The sequence below is a fragment of the Trematomus bernacchii genome, unplaced genomic scaffold, assembly GCF_902827165.1.
Source record: "Trematomus bernacchii unplaced genomic scaffold, fTreBer1.1, whole genome shotgun sequence".
NCBI classification, from domain to species: domain Eukaryota; kingdom Metazoa; phylum Chordata; class Actinopteri; order Perciformes; family Nototheniidae; genus Trematomus; species Trematomus bernacchii.
In genome coordinates, this window is record NW_022987778.1 from 821,651 (window position 1) to 841,397 (window position 19,747).

Below are 19,747 nucleotides of genomic sequence, written 5' to 3' on the forward strand. Positions count from 1 at the left end.
CAATGGAGAGAGGTGGAAGCAGTACTCAGATCTTAAAGGTAGGGTAGGTAATTCACTTCAGAAACACTTTTTGTTATATTCCATGGAATGCTCTTAACATCCCGATAGCAATGAATATATTAAATGCTTTGACAATAAATACATACAAAAATATCATCTGTGGAAGCCGTGGCGCTGTAAAAAGCACGACCAATCATCTGAGCCGGCCCGGCTAAAATAACTGGATGGCCTACCTGCCTGTCAGCCTTCCATCAGTGCACAAACTTATCTCGTGCCCTCATTGGTCATGTGCGCGTTCGTGTGTGTTGGAGGAGGGGCTCTGTAAGGAAGTCTGAAGGAAGGGGCAGATTTTTTTCGGCTGCGTACTTTCAAATTCTAGCACACTCCAGCTGGTTTATCCATTCTTACCTACTCTACCTTTAATGGAAGAGGATTACGGCCATGTGACATTTTTTTAAGATCTTACTAAAAGTGAAATTGAGATTAAAGTCAGAACTCTGAGAGAAATATCACTTTTAGACATTAACATGTGTCCAATTACAAAAAGGTGTACAATTACTCTGTAACAACTAAAAGTCATTCTTATTTTATATATTATTATTTTAAATATTATTATATTCTATTATAGGCCTCAAAATACATTTAGGTATCAAAACTGAAAAAGTAAGTTGTATGTGTGTATAAATTCACAGGATTATATTTAGTGTTCACCCTTTTAAATGAACAGCTGGTAAACGCAGGGTTAGCTTTGTTCACTGCTGGGTATCTTAATCCAAAATAATACATCATAAATCATTATATTAAGTAAGTAGTTGGGGTGTTATTGTAGCGTAGATGAAGTAGAAAGTAGCTTAAAATGGAAAATACTCAAGTAAAGTTTAAGAACGTCAAAATGAAAATGTAATATGAAAAAGGATTAGGGCCTGATAGTACATGACCTTTTTTTAGATCTGACCAAATGTGATTTTTTTTCTTTTATTCTGTCATGGCCTGGCTCTTGGCCATAACAAAGAACGTGGAAAGGACACGGTTTAAGGAACGATATTTATTATAATAACGCAACTTAACTAAAGAGCTACCACAATGGGATGTGTTAATCAGTAAGATCAGTAGCGTAGGTGTGGGTGTGTGAACGTGGTGTGGTGCGAGGTGTTGAATGCCAAACTAAGAGGAAGGGAAACAAAAGCATAAGTCAGGTAGCTGCTCTCCAAACGAATCCTCCAACAGAGAGAGCGAACGAGACTCTGGGTGTTTCTCAATCTCGAGTAAAGCTGCTTCAGAGCCACTATTTCAAGCATACTACGTCATCGAGTGCCGCCGAAGTACTGTTCCAATCTCCAGCATACTTGGAAATCTACCGAGCCCGGCGTACTCCGTTTGGAGAAATATCGAGGCTGCACATGAGTAGACTCCGCGGTCTTAAAATCCCCACAATGCTTTGCGCACGGACCAATTTCCAAAATCTGTGGCGGAAGATGTAAGGCGGGGCCTCTCATATGACGCACACCTGCACACTTGCTAGCCTGTTCCACTCTTTGTTTTCCGAATGGCAGGAAGTATTCTTGCCTCGCTTCTGAAGCAAGATGCTCGGAAGACATGTGCTACCAAGCAAGCGTACTCGCCAAGGGCGCCGGAAGCGGGGGGGCCAGGGGGCCATTGGCCCCCCCACTTTTCAGCCCTGCCCCACATTTTCGCAGCGGCGGATGCCGTGGAACACTGTACAAATCCCGTTTCAATAATTCCCCTCTACTCTAAAGTCGCATCTAAAACGCGATCTGATATAGCTGTGTATATTTTGTTATGTTTGATTGTTATATTCAATCTCATTAGCTACAGGCATTTTTTAAGCTTGAAAAGCTCTCACTCGCCACTCTGCTGTTCCACAGCGCCGCTTCCCCTCCCTCTGCTGAAATTATGAATGTAAGGCGTATAGTAATCATAGATAACACAGCAGGGTCCGTTACAGTTTGTTTTTATCTGATTTCAATAAACAAAGTCTTGGCTTTCAGAATATTAAACTTGTTTCGGCAAATTCAGATGATAAATACAACGTTGAAGCTTGTAACGGCATAATTACAAGCAACGGAGTAACTTTACGTCACAGCAGGCATAACAACAGCCGGTGTTTCTCGTGAGTGTTTTCCCCGGGAAACAAACACAATACACACAAACGCAAAAATACACAAACACACACGTATACACACACACACTCGCGGGCTTCCCCTATCTTCCCTTCGTACTATTTTGATCATTTGCTCCGCTAATAATCAATCAGATCGATCCAGAGAAGAGGAAACTTTAAAGGCCTTTTTCTCAAAATGATGACTCTGTAACAGTCATTATATAATGTGACATATTTTGCTTAATATTTGGAGTAGCCTACAACAACAATCCTGATATCATTAGAAAGTTATGAATCTCCTCGGCTCTTTCCAACAGTGTATACAACTCAAAATGTGTCTTCGGGTCAATGCGACTGATTTCGATGGAGCAGGTTTGGGTTAGGTAAAATAAAGCAGGCAGACATAACAGGAAGAATATGTACATTTTAACCCAATCAAATAGGACATTGTCACACCATTCAAATGTATCCATGTAAATTACAACCAATAAAAAAAGCTTAGATGTGTTTATTCGTTACGTTGTTTACTTTATTTGTTACGTTGTTCTGTGTGTGTCAGCCGTTAACCTAGATAGAAAAAATATATACACTTGCAAACACGTCAGAAGAACCAGCGCAGAAGAAAACTAAATACAGTCAATCTAAACTTAAATTAACAACTGGAAGGTCACATCCCTGACATCCACGTCTCCGGAGCCTGGACCTTCATCAATCATAGAAACAGCGAAGCCAGATGAACCCAAAAGCAGCAGCTCTGGAGGTTTGTTGTCGGGATATTGAGACGGGTAAAGCTGCAGCTAACTGACCGCTAGATCGTCTGGGCAAAGAGAAAGGTACTTCAACGCAGAATGGTACAAAAACAGAGAGTGGTTAATTATTTGCAAAACCACTAAATGGGCCTTCTGTGAAATATGCAGATTTGCTGCTGTCAAACGGCTTGTCACTTTCTCAAAATGTGGAGATGATAGCTTTGTTAATATCGGAGTTAATAACTGGAAAAAGTGCCCAAGCCTCCTGGACAGCCACGAAAAGTCTAATTTCCACAGAGAGTGTATTAAAAAAAAGTGCGCTTTCTTCAGTCAAACACCAGTCAACATACAGCTTGTCAAACAACAGCGTATTGAGCAGGAAAAAAGAAGAGATGGAATGATGGAGCAACTGCGCTGTCTGCAGTTTCTAACCCGACAGGGCCTAGCAATCAGATGCGTGCGGATAAGGAGAGCAATTTCCAAAAGAACTCGTAGCTGAGAAAAACCCCACTCTGAAAAGCTTCATGCTCACCGGGAAATATGCATCATGAGACAATTAATGAACTTATAAATCTAATGTATCGGGAGTCTCTCACCACTATATTAACTGAAATTTAAAAGCAATGCAAAACATGCAGTTATTGTGCTTCCAGCAAACATCCACTGATACTGCGATGTTAACAACCTCATGATAACCTCATATTGTTTTAACTTAGGATCTACCTGTGTTTAGTCTAGAAAAAGGTAAATGTGTGCATTTTATTATAAAGTTGTGTATATTTACAGACTGTTGCAAAAACTAAGAAACTTATAAACATCAGGTTTAACACTAAAAGAGCTTTACAAAAAAGTAACACAATTAGAGATGTTTGGAGTTTTATTTGAGTTATTAATTTACATTTTTTGTCAAAGAGATGCTGATTTGAAACCGTTGTTACATACAGTTACGGCATTTCCTGTTTCTGCCGGAGAGAGGGGAGTTTGTCCCAAAGCTTGCCGCTGTATCTACTCCCTCCATCTGACAGGAGGGTGCCTCATGTGTCACTCCACGGAGTTCACTCCGTCACGGAGGGGGAGTGTGTAGGGGTAGGGTGTAGGGCGTGGTTTGGGATTGGGCCATACACACGCACTTTTTTGGCCCCCCCCACTTTTAAAATGAATCCGGCGCGCCTGGTACTCGCGATTGAGAAACACCCTCTGGCTCGGGCCTTTCACTCCTCCGGTACCGGCGGCCAGGTGCGATCAATCAAGGCTGATACGGACAAAGGGAGATCATTAAAGGGCCATACACACACAACAGGAGAGAGTAAAGCAGGGGTCCTCACAGTTCTAACTTTAAAGTCAGAAACAAATAGAATTTTCTGACTTTTTCTCAGAACTTAAAAAATAAATAAATCACTTTGTACAAATGTACATCGTTGCTTCCCACCAAATAGTTTTCATAGGATATGCCTGAATTGTATTAGTTCTGTTGTTTTCTACTATGAAAAAGCCTTCTGAAATGCTTTGAACTGACGACTGTTTATTAATGTGTTATAAAACCAGTCTTCAAAGTATCTACTGCGTTCTGTGACTCACAGCAATTAAGTTATGATTACACGTATATCAACCCAGCATAAATCAACATGACTGGTGCCATTATAGGAAAACACTTTCTTAATGAACTTCGGGATGTGGTAACACCACGAGACACAGCCTCGGGCTAAGGTGCAGTTGTTTACGTCTCTACATTGTGGGAAGTCTTCACGATACTATCATAAAGTAGATGATTATCACACTTTACCTGCTACCCTTATTTTGATTGCTTCATATGATGTAATCTATGGCTAGCAGTGTCAACACATGCCGGTCTCAATTAACAACATTTTTATGAGATTAATGTCACTGTGAGTAGTATAAATGTTGGCCAAAACTACAATCAAAAGACTTACATTTGGACAAATGATCTGCTTAGAGTTGGTATGGCCATATATTTCTACATCTGGCAATAAAATAGTCCCAAAGAGAGAGGAAATTAGTATGAAACCATTTCAGTTCAATCCAAATGTTATCGCTTTTATACAAAACTTTCACCGAAATGATTTAACCTGAGAGTTAATCTTGTTTGTCAATACCAATATAAGAATAGTTATGGCCATAGATTTGTTTTAACCCGGGTTCAACCTTGTTCAAACCAGGACATCTGGCAAAAATAGTCCCAAAGAAAGAGGAAATTAGTGTGAAATCCATATCAATATTTTATCTTTTTATACAATACTTAAAACCATGATTTAACCTGAGAGTTCATCTTGTTTGTGGATCCCAATATAAGAATTTGTATGTCCATAAATTTGTTTTAACCCGGGTTCACCCTAGTTCAAACCAGGACATCTGGCAAAAATTAGTCCCAAAGAGAGAGGAAATTAGTATGAAACCATTTCAGTTAAATCCAAATGTTATCGCTTTTATACAAAACTTTAACTGAAATGATTTAACCTGAGAGTTTATTTTGTTTGTCAATACCAATATAATAATTGGTATGGCCATAGATTCATTTTAACCTCGGCTTAACCTAGTTCAAACCAGGACATCTGGCAAAAATAGTCCCAAAGAGAGAGGAAATTAGTGTGAAATCCATATCTTATCGTTTTATGCAAAACTTAAAACCAGAGAGTTAATCTAGTTTTTAGGGTTAGGGAGTTTGTGGATTCCAACCTTAAATCAGATTCTCACCCTTAATTGTGTTTTCACCCTAACGCCAGGAGGTGAAACAAGCATGGATAAGGCAGACAAGGCGTTTGCCAACAAAGAGATGGTGTCAGCCGCCCGGCGCATCACCACTCTGGAGATGAAGGAGCTGAACGAGAGGCAGAGAGCTGAGCACGCACACAAAATGTACGAACACATGAGAAAGTCCCTGAAGCAAGTGGAGGAACGCAACTCTGAACTGGAGTCCAAGTTTGCAGAGGTACGTGGCCAAAGAAAACGACATGGAGCACGTTCATAACCCCAGAAACGGCAATCGAACACAATCTGAGCCAGATTACAGAGTACAAATACTTCGTTACTGTACTTAAGTACATGTTTCTGGTATTAGTACTTTAATCCACTACTTATTTTTCTGACGACTTTTGACTTTTACTTCTTACATTTTGAACACAAATACCTGTATTTTCTACTTCTTACATTTTGAACACAAATACCTGAACTTTCTACTTCTTACATTTTGAACACAAATACCTGAACTTTCTACTTCTTACATTTTGAACACAAATACCTGTACTTTCTACTTCTTACATTTTGAACCCAAATACCTGTACTTTCTACTTCTTACATGTTGAACCCAAATACCTGTACTTTCTACTTCTCACATTTTGAACCCAAATACCTGTACTTTCTACTTCTTACATTTTGAACACAAATACCTGTACTTTCTACTTCTCACATTTTGAACCCAAATACCTGTACTTTCTACTTCTTACATTTTGAACACAAATACCTGTACTTTCTACTTCTCACATTTTGAACACAAATACCTGTACTTTCTACTTCTTACATTTTGAACCCAAATACCTGTACTTTCTACTTCTTACATTTTGAACACAAATACCTGTACTTTCTACTTCTTACATTTTGAACACAAATACCTGTACTTTCTACTTCTCACATTTTGAACACAAATACCTGTACTTTCTACTTCTTACATTTTGAACCCAAATACCTATACTTTCTACTTCTTACATTTTGAACCCAAATACCTGTACTTTCTACTTCTTACATTTTGAACACAAATACCTGAACTTTCTACTTCTTACATTTTGAACCCAAATACCTGTACTTTCTACTTCTTACATTTTGAACCCAAATACCTGTACTTTCTACTTCTTACATTTTGAACACAAATACCTGAACTTTCTACTTCTTACATTTTGAACACAAATACCTGAACTTTCTACTTCTTACATTTTGAACACAAATACCTGAACTTTCTACTTCTTACATTTTGAACTCAAATACCTGAACTTTCTACTTCTTACATTTTGAACTCAAATACCTGTACTTTCTACTTCTTACATTTTGAACACAAATACCTGTACTTTCTACTTCTCACATTTTGAACCCAAATACCTGTACTTTCTACTTCTTACATTTTGAACACAAATACCTGTACTTTCTACTTCTCACATTTTGAACACAAATACCTGTACTTTCTACTTCTTACATTTTGAACCCAAATACCTGTACTTTCTACTTCTTACATTTTGAACACAAATACCTGTACTTTCTACTTCTTACATTTTGAACACAAATACCTGTACTTTCTACTTCTCACATTTTGAACACAAATACCTGTACTTTCTACTTCTTACATTTTGAACCCAAATACCTATACTTTCTACTTCTTACATTTTGAACCCAAATACCTGTACTTTCTACTTCTTACATTTTGAACACAAATACCTGAACTTTCTACTTCTTACATTTTGAACCCAAATACCTGTACTTTCTACTTCTTACATTTTGAACCCAAATACCTGTACTTTCTACTTCTTACATTTTGAACACAAATACCTGAACTTTCTACTTCTTACATTTTGAACACAAATACCTGAACTTTCTACTTCTTACATTTTGAACTCAAATACCTGAACTTTCTACTTCTTACATTTTGAACTCAAATACCTGTACTTTCTACTTCTTACATTTTGAACACAAATACCTGAACTTTCTACTTCTTACATTTTGAACACAAATACCTGAACTTTCTACTTCTTACATTTTGAACACAAATACCTGAACTTTCTACTTCTTACATTTTGAACTCAAATACCTGAACTTTCTACTTCTTACATTTTGAACACAAATACCTGTACTTTCTACTTGTTACATTTTCCAAACAGGCTGGTTCCTTTAGTTTGAATGTGTGTTTGGTGGCGTGATCATTATTATTTAGAGTCATTGCGTGCCTATTGATTTGAACACGATCCGTGTATCCATCATTTCCTGGTCTTCTCTAAAGAAGAGGGACCAATGAAAACGTTGTCATGTTGCCGTTGTTCAGCATGGAAACATTCATTAGCTAACAATGACATTATTGTTCTATTAATATAAAGGGAGGTCAGGTACTCTTTAAAACAGCTGCTAGTTATGGGTACTTTTTACTGAAGTACATTTCAAAGCCCTCTTTACTTTTACTTGAGTAAAGAAGTTTAGTCAGTACTTCTACTTTTACCAGAGTATTTTTAAACACGAGTATCTGTACTTCTACTTGAGTAAAGGATGTGTGTACTTTTGCCATCTCTGCCCGTTAAGGTCATTTTCCCCCAACATTATCACGGTATAAAAAAGATCTTATCACGTAACGTTGCCTCTGTTTTCCTTCAGTTGACCAAGATGAATGTGGCGGCGCAGAGGGTGGAGCGCGAGCTGAGAGACGAGCTGGCCGACAGCGTCAGTCAAGCTGCGAGCGACGCTGACAAAGCCCGGGTTGGAGAGCTGGAGAAGAACGAGGCGGAGCTCCGCATCGAGGTTTCTAAGTACGTCTGCCTTAAGATGAATGATTTATGCTCTTATCGTGAAAGATATGTCATCATAGCTTAATATATCTTAATACTTTATGTGTTCACACTAGTTTGGAGTCAAAGACAAGTCATTAAAAATGATTCTTGCTGAAAGCTGTTGGACGCCTTTTACTATTTCTGGAAATAAGATATTACAAATGTTAGAGATTGCACTCACTATCCTTTAATGGCTTTGGGAATAAATGATATGGGAAATACAAATGTGTTTCTTAAGGTCAAAGCCGTGTAATCAAGATCTCATCCGTCAAACTGTTGTGCCAGTCCTTAAAAGCACTTCTCTGTTCTGCATGAGCTTATCTTTGCTTTTCTTTTATAATTTGGTTGCACTGTTGCTTATAATGTCCACAATTTAGACTCATTCTACCATCAAAATATCATTGCTGGAAAGAAATGAAGTACATTTACTCAATTATGTTGAGGTACTTTAAAGGTCCCATGTCATGCTGTTCCGGTTATAACCCGTCCCCTTGTGTGTTATGTAGCTTATTCTGCATGTAAACGGTCTGCAGAGTCACAAACCCTCAAAGTACACCCTGTAGCGAGTAAAACTCTAACACAGAAAAGACCTGTCTATGCTGCCCCAGAACGCCTCGTTGGACATTTCTCCTTTTCCATTGTTTACTTCTTGGGTATAGTGACGTATTTGGGTATAGTGACGTAACATTACGTCCGCGGAGCCGTTACGTTTGGACCAATCCGCAGACTTCCTCACACACACACACACTCGGCGGGACGTTGCAAGGCTCACTGCTGCGAGGAGCGGGACACTGGTGTGGGGTCGGCGAGACAGCGAGACACCGCGGAACTCAGCCTGAGCGCACACACAAACTCCCAGCCAGGCTGCGGGTGTGTGTGTGTTTGGGGCTGGGTTTAGCTGTGTCTCGCTGTCTCGCAGACGGCCACTGGGCTCACAGGGAGGGGGGGGGCAGGAGCTCCAACAAGCCGTTTAGGACAGAGAGTGAATACACATACTATACAGAGATGCTGTATGAGAAACCAATGTGAGTTTGGAAAATTGCACAATTTAAATCTATTTTAGTATACCTCATGGAATTATGATCAGTAGAAATGGCCATGGCATGGGACCTTTAATGCTATTCCATCACATTTTGGAAACCAATATTTACTTTTTTCTCCACTATATTTACCTGGCTGCTTTAGTTAGCTAATATCAAACATTGACATAAAATCAAAGGGTAAAATATCCAGCACCAAAATACAAAGTCACTCAAAAAGTTCCACTTTAACAGCTTTCAACATAATCTTAATCCAGTAAATCAATATATGATACTGAAATTGGCCATTACGAATAACGAGTACTTTTACTTTCGGTTACTCGAGTATATTTTGATGCCCATACTTTTGTACAGTAAGTATAACATCTGAGTGCCTCTTCCACCACTGTCATTGTAATGTTAATTTCCTTTTTTCTTTGTTTCTTTTGCCCAGGCTGCAGGAGGTGTCTGATGTGGCTGTGATGCAGGTCTCTGCTCTTCAGGCCCGACAGCAGAGCAGAGAGAAGGAAGTGGAAGCTTTGAGGAGACAGATACAGGACTACCAGGTATTATACAGGACTACCAGGTATTAAAGAGGACTACCAGGTATTAAAGAGGACTAACAGGTATTATAGAGGGCTACCAGGTATTATAGAGGACTACCAGGTATTAAAGAGGACTAACAGGTATTATAGAGGGCTACCAGGTATTATAGAGGACTACCAGGTATTAAAGAGGACTAACAGGTATTATACAGGACTACCAGGTATTAAACAGGACTACCAGGTATTATAGAGGACTACCAGGTATTATAGAGGACTACCAGGTATTAAAGAGGACTAACAGGTATTATAGAGGGCTACCAGGTATTATAGAGGACTACCAGGTATTAAAGAGGACTAACAGGTATTATACAGGACTACCAGGTATTATAGAGGACTACCAGGTATTATACAGGACTACCAGGTATTATAGAGGACTACCAGGTATTATAGAGGACTACCAGGTATTATAGAGGACTACCAGGTATTATACAGGACTACCAGGTATTATACAGGACTACCAGGTATTATACAGGACTACCAGGTATTAAAGAGGACTATCAGGTATTATAGAGGACTACCAGGTATTATAGAGGACTATCAGGTATTATAGAGGACTACCAGGTATTAAAGAGGACTACCAGGTATTATAGAGGACTACCAGGTATTAAACAGGACTATCAGGTATTAAACAGGACTATCAGGTATTATAGAGGACTACCAGGTATTAAAGAGGACTACCAGGTATTATAGAGGACTACCAGGTATTAAACAGGACTACCAGGTATTATAGAGGACTATCAGGTATTATAGAGGACTACCAGGTATTATAGAGGACTACCAGGTATTAAACAGGACTATCAGGTATTATAGAGGACTATCAGGTATTATACAGGACTACCAGGTATTATACAGGACTACCAGGTATTATAGAGGACTACCAGGTATTATAGAGGACTACCAGGTATTATACAGGACTACCAGGTATTATAGAGGACTACCAGGTATTATAGAGGACTACCAGGTATTATACAGGACTACCAGGTATTATACAGGACTACCAGGTATTATAGAGGACTACCAGGTATTATAGAGGACTACCAGGTATTATAGAGGACTACCAGGTATTATAGAGGACTACCAGGTATTATAGAGGACTATCAGGTATTAAACAGGACTACCAGGTATTATACAGGACTACCAGGTATTATAGAGGACTACCAGGTATTATAGAGGACTACCAGGTATTAAAGAGGACTACCAGGTATTATAGAGGACTATCAGGTATTATAGAGGACTACCAGGTATTAAAGAGGACTACCAGGTATTATAGAGGACTACCAGGTATTAAACAGGACTATCAGGTATTAAACAGGACTATCAGGTATTATAGAGGACTACCAGGTATTAAAGAGGACTACCAGGTATTATAGAGGACTACCAGGTATTAAACAGGACTACCAGGTATTATAGAGGACTATCAGGTATTATAGAGGACTACCAGGTATTATAGAGGACTACCAGGTATTAAACAGGACTATCAGGTATTATAGAGGACTATCAGGTATTATACAGGACTACCAGGTATTATACAGGACTACCAGGTATTAAACAGGACTATCAGGTATTATAGAGGACTACCAGGTATTATACAGGACTACCAGGTATTATACAGGACTACCAGGTATTATACAGGACTACCAGGTATTATAGAGGACTACCAGGTATTATAGAGGACTACCAGGTATTAAACAGGACTATCAGGTATTATAGAGGACTATCAGGTATTATAGAGGACTACCAGGTATTATAGAGGACTACCAGGTATTATACAGGACTACCAGGTATTATACAGGACTACCAGGTATTATACAGGACTACCAGGTATTATACAGGACTACCAGGTATTATACAGGACTACCAGGTATTATACAGGACTACCAGGTATTATACAGGACTACCAGGTATTATACAGGACTACCAGGTATTATAGAGGACTACCAGGTATTAAAGAGGACTACCAGGTATTAAAGAGGACTACCAGGTATTATACAGGACTACCAGGTATTCTACAGGACTACCAGGTATTATACAGGACTACCAGGTATTATACAGGACTACCAGGTATTATACAGGACTACCAGGTATTATACAGGACTACCAGGTATTATACAGGACTACCAGGTATTATAGAGGACTACCAGGTATTAAAGAGGACTACCAGGTATTAAAGAGGACTACCAGGTATTATACAGGACTACCAGGTATTCTACAGGACTACCAGGTATTATACAGGACTACCAGGTATTATACAGGACTACCAGGTATTATAGAGGACTACCAGGTATTAAAGAGGACTACCAGGTATTAAAGAGGACTACCAGGTATTATACAGGACTACCAGGTATTCTACAGGACTACCAGGTATTATACAGGACTACCAGGTATTCTACAGGACTACCAGGTATTATACAGGACTACCAGGTATTATACAGGACTACCAGGTATTATACAGGACTACCAGGTATTATACAGGACTACCAGGTATTATACAGGACTACCAGGTATTATAGAGGACTACCAGGTATTAAAGAGGACTACCAGGTATTAAAGAGGACTACCAGGTATTATACAGGACTACCAGGTATTCTACAGGACTACCAGGTATTATACAGGACTACCAGGTATTATACAGGACTACCAGGTATTATAGAGGACTACCAGGTATTATACAGGACTACCAGGTATTATACAGGACTACCAGGTATTATACAGGACTACCAGGTATTAAAGAGGACTACCAGGTATTAAAGAGGACTACCAGGTATTAAGGAGGACTACCAGGTATTCTACAGGACTACCAGGTATTCTACTGGACTACCAGGTATTCTACAGAACTACCAGGTATTATAGAGGACTACCAGGTATTTGGTGTTCTATGGTATCGTTAATCATAAACTCTTCCTGATCAGTACATTAGATCGTAATGTTGCTCATTATGTTCGGAGCTTTTATTAGTCTCATATACTCTGGTAAACCGTCTGATTCACAATTAAAGTGCAGGGGATTTTGATGTGAGGTACTGTACAGTGTGATAACTCACCAAATCAGGTTGTTAACTTTACTTTCTTCACAGTTATTAGTTAACAGGTGACTTTCTGTTCGTAATTTTTTGTTATTTTAAACAGGTTCAGTAAAATGTTCAGGCGTTTGTTTAATAAAATACAGGGGGAAAAAAGTTATAGTAACATTTGGAATTTGTAATGGATATTCCAATTGCTTAGTATATAAGATAAGATAAAGAGGTAATTAGATTGTTTTAAGAATAATAAAATATCAATTATGATATTGAAAAGAATGATTACTTTCGTATTATAATTCCCATTTTCTCTAAACAATACATTTAACATTAATTTTCTTCTTTTTTGTTGAATGTATTGGATCTTTCTGCATTTTAGAAATTGCAATCCATATTGTGACTTTTTTATTAGTTTTTATTCAAATATTTAAAGGGGACCTATCATGCAAAATGCACTGTACGTCTTTTCTACATGAATATGTGTCCCCGGTGTTCCAGGGAACTCACCAAGTGTCAGAAAACACAACCCTCTCTATTTTCCTCCATACCCAAATCTCTAAAAAAGGGGCTGCAACGGATCTGATAAAAACTGATCCAGATTTGAACACTGTCCTGACGTCAGGACGGTGGTGCTACGGCTATTGGGCCAACTCCACCAATCAGGAGGAGACAGCCACGGCCATTGCCGTTCGAAAGCGCTGGAGACGCTGTAGTACATATGCCAGGCCTGTAGGTGGTGCTGTTCTCACTGAATCTGCCCTTGCAGAGCAGAGCTAAAAGTGCAAATTGAGCGAAATGAGGCATGGCTAAAATGCATGATCTGTTTGGTATTTTGAAAACAGAAACGTATAAATATACCTTATATAGGTATGGCCCTACAATATATCATTTAAATATACCATGATAGGTCCACTTTAAGCTCTGATGCGCTGTATACAAAAATGAAAGTAAAGCAAAGCAAAATAAAATATAAAAACACATCTATTATAGCTCTGTTGGACAATATTGTAATGCAAAACTATATTGACATTTATGAACGAAAACAAAGACAACATGGGTTGTAATTTAGACTCCTGTGTAAATCAGGGAGAGGTGAAACTGTTTTCAAAGTCAGTCAACTTTATTGTCAATCTTTCAGTTTGTGTGTAGAGACAGAGAGATCGAAATGCCGTTTCCCAAAATCCCGAATACAAAAATACAAATGTATAATAAATGTATAAAAATATGTATATTCTATTCGACACATTTACACACATTAAGACATCAATGAAAGCACAACAATCAAGCGTGTTTTCACAGTGTCCTCTCTCCCCCTCAGTCTCAGTCAGATGAGAAGGCCCTGATAGCGAAGCTGCACCAGCACATCGTGGCTCTGCAGCTCAGCGAGTCGGCAGCTTCGTCCAAACTGGATGCCGCCACATCTCACCTCCAACAGCTGGAGGTTCACAAGCTGCGTGCCGATCAGCGACTGGACACCAGCGAGCGCTCTCTGTTCCTAGCTCGACAGGAGGGAAGAAACCGCTCAAAGCACCTCCGTCAGACCATCCAGTCGCTACGTAGGCAGTTCGCCGGGGCAATACCTCTCCCCCAGCAGGAGAAGTTTTCAGTGGCCATGTTTAGCCTTCAGGAGGACAGAGCAACAGCCCAGGAGGAGAAGAGGAAGGCGGAGGAGGAGAGGAAGAGGGCGGAGGGCAGGGCGGAGGAACTGGAGCTAAGACTCAGGGGCCTGGAGGAGCTCATCGCTACACTGAAGGACGTGAAAGGAGCCCAGAAGGTCAGTGTTGTTGATCTCCCACTCCAACAAGAGAGCAAGATGCTTCTTTACTGCATGTGATGTGTGTGTACGTAAGGCTTAAAGGTCACCTATCATGCTATTTTTAGGCAATAGCATAGGTCTCAGATATATAAACATTTATAAAAAACATGTCTATGAAGTTTTTTGCTCAAAATACCAAACAGATCACCCATTCCAGCCAAAAGTGCTGATTTTTGATATAAAGCTTTAAAAAAACAAATGATAAAAAAGGAAAAAGGAGGGGTCTGAGCTCATGCGGGACCCGGCAGCTACTGTCTAAACTAAATACTGCGGTGATGAAACGCCATATCATGGATTATCAAGGATTATTTCTGAAACAGTATGGAGCTCAAAGGCTTTCTCTCTTGCCGGTTATACCACAAGGTGAGTTCCTTTTTATTTCCTGCTTCTTCACACACATGCTCTGTGCAGTACAGGTTAGCTCTGAGTGTTAGCGATGCTAATGTAAACACCGACCATATTACGTCCAAAACAGTCGGGCATTGTTTCTGATAGCAACGTTTCTGATAGGGCCGTGGGTGTAAAGCCAGCCTACATTTCCGATATTACAAAACAAAAACAGAAGAAATAAAGTCAGTCAGTAGGACCACTTCAACATTTCACAAACAAAAATAGGTTGACAACCAAAAACCACCAAAAACACGACATGGCGAGCATATTTATTGTTCCTTTAATCCCACTCTTCTTTAGAGCTAATTATTTCCCATTTCAAAATGTAATACTTTAGTTTATAAAGAGTTCTTTAAATGAAGCAGTCAATAGATAATCTTTTGCTGGTGGCCAAGGAGAAAAGGAGATGTTCTGATTCAGACGTTACTGATACTGTAAGTGCAGGCAGGAGCAGACATTTCAGTGTCATAAACAATGCTGTACCAAAAACAAGCTGAGACGAAATCACAAAACAGTTTGAAAAATGAAGACGGTAGTCCTGAATTACACTTATCCCCCTTTTCTTAGGCATTGGCCCTATTCCAAATCGACCCCTACGCACTCCGTCTGTAGTGACACTTACAACTATACATTCAAATATAATTATTTTCTTGTGAATTTGTTTAATCTGATGTTTATGAGCTGCTTAGTTTTTGCAACAGTCTCTGTAAATATACAAAACTACAATCAAATGAACAGGTCTACCGTTCTCTAAACTTGACACGGTATACGATCCTAAGTAAAAAACAAACAATGTAACCTTCAAGTTAACATCAGTATCACTTCCAACAGGTGACTGAGTGGCACAAAAAGATGGAGGACGCTCGTCTGCAGGAGCTGAGGAAAGGCAGGGAGCTGGCGGTGCAGAAGGAGGAGATCAGGTACCTGAAGACGCTGGTGGAGGAGCAGGAGCGAAACATCCGCTCGCTGGAGGAGGACGTTGTTCAGCAACACAGGGTGAGACAACATTTCTGCTACACTCTGTATTCATGCTTAAAAACTTTCCAATATGCACACACAATTCAAAAAATGTCTTCAAGTTTCAAGGATTCAAGGCTTTTATTGTCATGTTTACATAGCTACAGTGTAGTTATGACAATGAAAATCTTAGGTCACAGGCTCCTCCCACTGTGCAACACAATAAAACAGATAAAATAGTAAATACAAATCAGGGGTAGAGGGCCAGTGGAATTGTATTATCACTGGCCCCACCATTGACCCAAGAGCATTCGTCCAAAAAAATCAACTAATAATGAAGAAAATGAACACATTTGTTGCAATAGTAATTTATGCACAAACTACATTACTACTTGTACTACAACATTTGAATAATCAGTTCTTCCTCATTTTCCTCAATTGTTCATATTTGGTTTATTAAAATAATTATATTGTAGCCATTATTAAAAAATGTCTGCTATTATCATTATTATGAGTATTATTTTTTGTATAATGCGCTTTCTGCCTTCCTGTCAGTAGGAGTTAGACATGTAATGGCTATGTAATAGATTAGATTAGAACCTTCATTCTCCTAAACCTCTGGGACATTTCCCTATAGCCAATATACCTTTATATTGTATACTCTTCACTTACTTGTTAGCATAGGTCGGCATTGATGCACAGAGCCGACAAAAGACCTTGTTTATATTGGCATCGTATTGAAGTAAACTCCATCGATCAAGCCAGTGTGGCTGAAACTTTCTCTCCCTCTTCTTCTCCTACTCCCTGTCACTCTCCTTTAACTCCTCCGGTGACTTTCTTTTATTTGAAGATTGTTTTTTGCCAGGCGCTTGGCCGGTTACCGCTGGTATTAAAAACATTTTAGCGAATGGTTAGGTGGCGAGAAAGTCTGTAGTGCTCGCGCTGCGCTCTGCAGCAAACAGCTGTTTGCTTTTCACCCAACAACGACAACCGCCTCACGAAACGCTATGTTGTAGCATTAATAAACGAAACAATTTAACAAAATTGCTAGTCAAATACCAATACCACAGGACCATTTTTTTTTTTAAAGCAATATGTTTAGTGGCCCGAGCGGGCAAGTGGAAAGTACGTTATGCTGGCCCGGGGTGTCTAAATAGTGCTTCCGGGCCAGCGGGCCATTTATAATGTCGAGCCCTGCAAATAAAATCTTGTTGATTTGGGTGATAAAACATTATTGTGGTGTGACTCATTTACCTCAATAACAAAGGGTGGAGAGATATCGAGATATGAAGTCCTCACATTTCCAACCGCCTCTCTTCCTAAGGTGCTTTTAAGTTGAGCAGGGTGTCAGGAGTATTGTAGTATTCAAGAAAATGTCAAGGTAATCCAGAATACGTCTCTATTGGCCATGTCTAGCTTCAGGAGGAACACCAGCTGGCTCATGATCAGCGAGAGGTGGAGCTGGAGCGCCAACTGGAGCAGTACGAGAAACACCAGAGCGAAATACTAAGCAGTTCGGAAAAGGTAAACTTATTTACAAAGGGAATCATTCAGACTGCTGATAGATATATACTGTAACTGACTGTTTGCACTCTGGTTAGACCCTCTTCATTTCGTTACACTCTGCTTGCATTATGTAATGACAATAAAGTAATCTAATCTAAATCTGGCCTTCTAGTCAGAGCGGAGCATGACACCTGACTATTCCCTGTGTTCTTGTTTTTTATATTTCTGTTGTAAATTATTGTCTTTTAATGTGATTGTAGTAATGTGTTTTTATTACATGTACAGCACTTTGGCTCGACCAAAAATCGCTTTTAAATGTGCTTTATAAATTAAATTTGATTTGATTTGATTAAAGTAAGAGCAAACAAAGCATGATTATTCAGAATAAGACTGTGTTGCTTTGGAGAATAACTATCTTTCTTTGTTTTCAGTATGAGTATGGTACAGGATCCCTTCCAGACCAGAGTCTTCCTCTCGCTCATCAGCTGGAGTTTGCTTTGGGTAAAGTCAGAGAGCATGTCCGCACCATTTTGGAAACACAGGCCACCTGCAAAAATCTGGATGAGGTATTCTACTCATTTGTACAATCACTATTCCTCATAAATAAAATGCAGAGCGTATTGTCTGAATTATAACTCCTTTTATGCAGAAGTTGAAGGAGAAAGAAGCCGCTCTGTGGAAGGCTGAACAGAACATTGTTTCCAGAGATAGAGTGATCAACGAGCTGCGTCTTCGCCTCCCTGCCGCTGCCAACAGAGAGCGGCTGCTAGCTGACCTGAAGAAGCACGAGGAGGGTCAGCCGGAGGGTCAGCGCACTCTGAAGCTGGCCCACCAGACCATCAAAGACCTCCAGGGGCGCATCGACAAGAAGGAGGACGTGCTGAAGAAGTACCAGAAGCAGTTAACTCAAGCCAGACAGGTACAGTGATATGTTTCACACGCTTTTATTCATTTTTCTTAAACAACACATACAAGTGTCAAAGACAAAACAAACAGGTGTGCAGGTTGTCAAAAAATGGTAGCCCCCCCCCACCCCCCTACAGAATAAGACTAGATTAATAGTACAAAACCCCCCCCCACCCCCCTACAGAATAAGACTAGATTAATAGTACAAAAACATTTAAAATCATAGACAGACATATGGTGGAAATCACAGCAAAACTTTTTTTTTTAAAACAACAAAAATAAACATAAATAGGTTGAGATAAATAGTTAGTTACTATAGTACATTTGTGTTCTAATAACTTTCCATGTACGTTGGAAATGAAATGAAATGACGTTAAAAATGGTTGCCTTGATTTCATACGCTTATAAAATGTTGTGAGCTTGACAGAGATAGCAGAAGGTCGTAAATCGTCAGGCTTTAAAGGGATCAGATAAAAAACTGTTGTATGTATATTAACAAATATAGTGTCGAAAAAAGTGAGATTAAGAAAATATATTTATGGACATTTTTTACTTTTAGAAAGTAATTAAAACTCAAGTAAATTAAGAAAAGGCACTCAGCCCTGATTTTATGAGTCAGATTGTTCCCAAGCCTTGGGGCCCTCACTGAAAATGCCCGTTAAGTTGTCAGTTGTGTCTCTGTATCAGAAGATGTTAAAAAAAATGGCTGGGATCTCAAAGAACCTACTGGCGCATAGTAGGGGTCTAACGATAACGATAGACATCAATTATTTAAACGATATAATACATTTCATTGACAATCAATATATATATAATCATCCTCCTTCCTTTTGAATTTCCCACTGCACGTCTTTCTCACCATTTTTTTGTCCAAGTGCATTTGCAAACATAAGACATGTGACAGGTCTATTGTAATTTGAGATCAAATGAACTTATTGACTCAAACGGGCATATGTTATCGCTTTATAAATGAGCATATGATATTGTTTAATCCAAGTTGTATTGGGGTAGACTTAGTGATAATAGCAAATAGCATATAGATGTTAACCCTTGTGTTGTGTTCAAAAGCTGTTACCGTTCATGGTGTTCGCTGGTCAATTTTGACCCATGATTTATCTCAGTCC

At 39.2% G+C, this 19,747-nt stretch overlaps 1 protein-coding gene across 1 annotated transcript in view; it reads left to right on the forward strand.

Moving 5' to 3' along the window:
- Positions 1 to 19,747, forward strand: part of cep290 (centrosomal protein 290) — a 79,386-nt gene that overhangs the window by 31,751 nt on the left and 27,888 nt on the right. The window contains exons 26-33 of the mRNA XM_034149171.1: positions 5,613 to 5,818; positions 8,236 to 8,387; positions 9,882 to 9,993; positions 14,367 to 14,822; positions 16,086 to 16,250; positions 17,628 to 17,735; positions 18,149 to 18,283; positions 18,367 to 18,636. Of these exons, the coding sequence (XP_034005062.1) occupies positions 5,613 to 5,818; positions 8,236 to 8,387; positions 9,882 to 9,993; positions 14,367 to 14,822; positions 16,086 to 16,250; positions 17,628 to 17,735; positions 18,149 to 18,283; positions 18,367 to 18,636 (1,604 nt within the window). The remainder of the gene's footprint in view (positions 1 to 5,612; positions 5,819 to 8,235; positions 8,388 to 9,881; positions 9,994 to 14,366; positions 14,823 to 16,085; positions 16,251 to 17,627; positions 17,736 to 18,148; positions 18,284 to 18,366; positions 18,637 to 19,747) is intronic.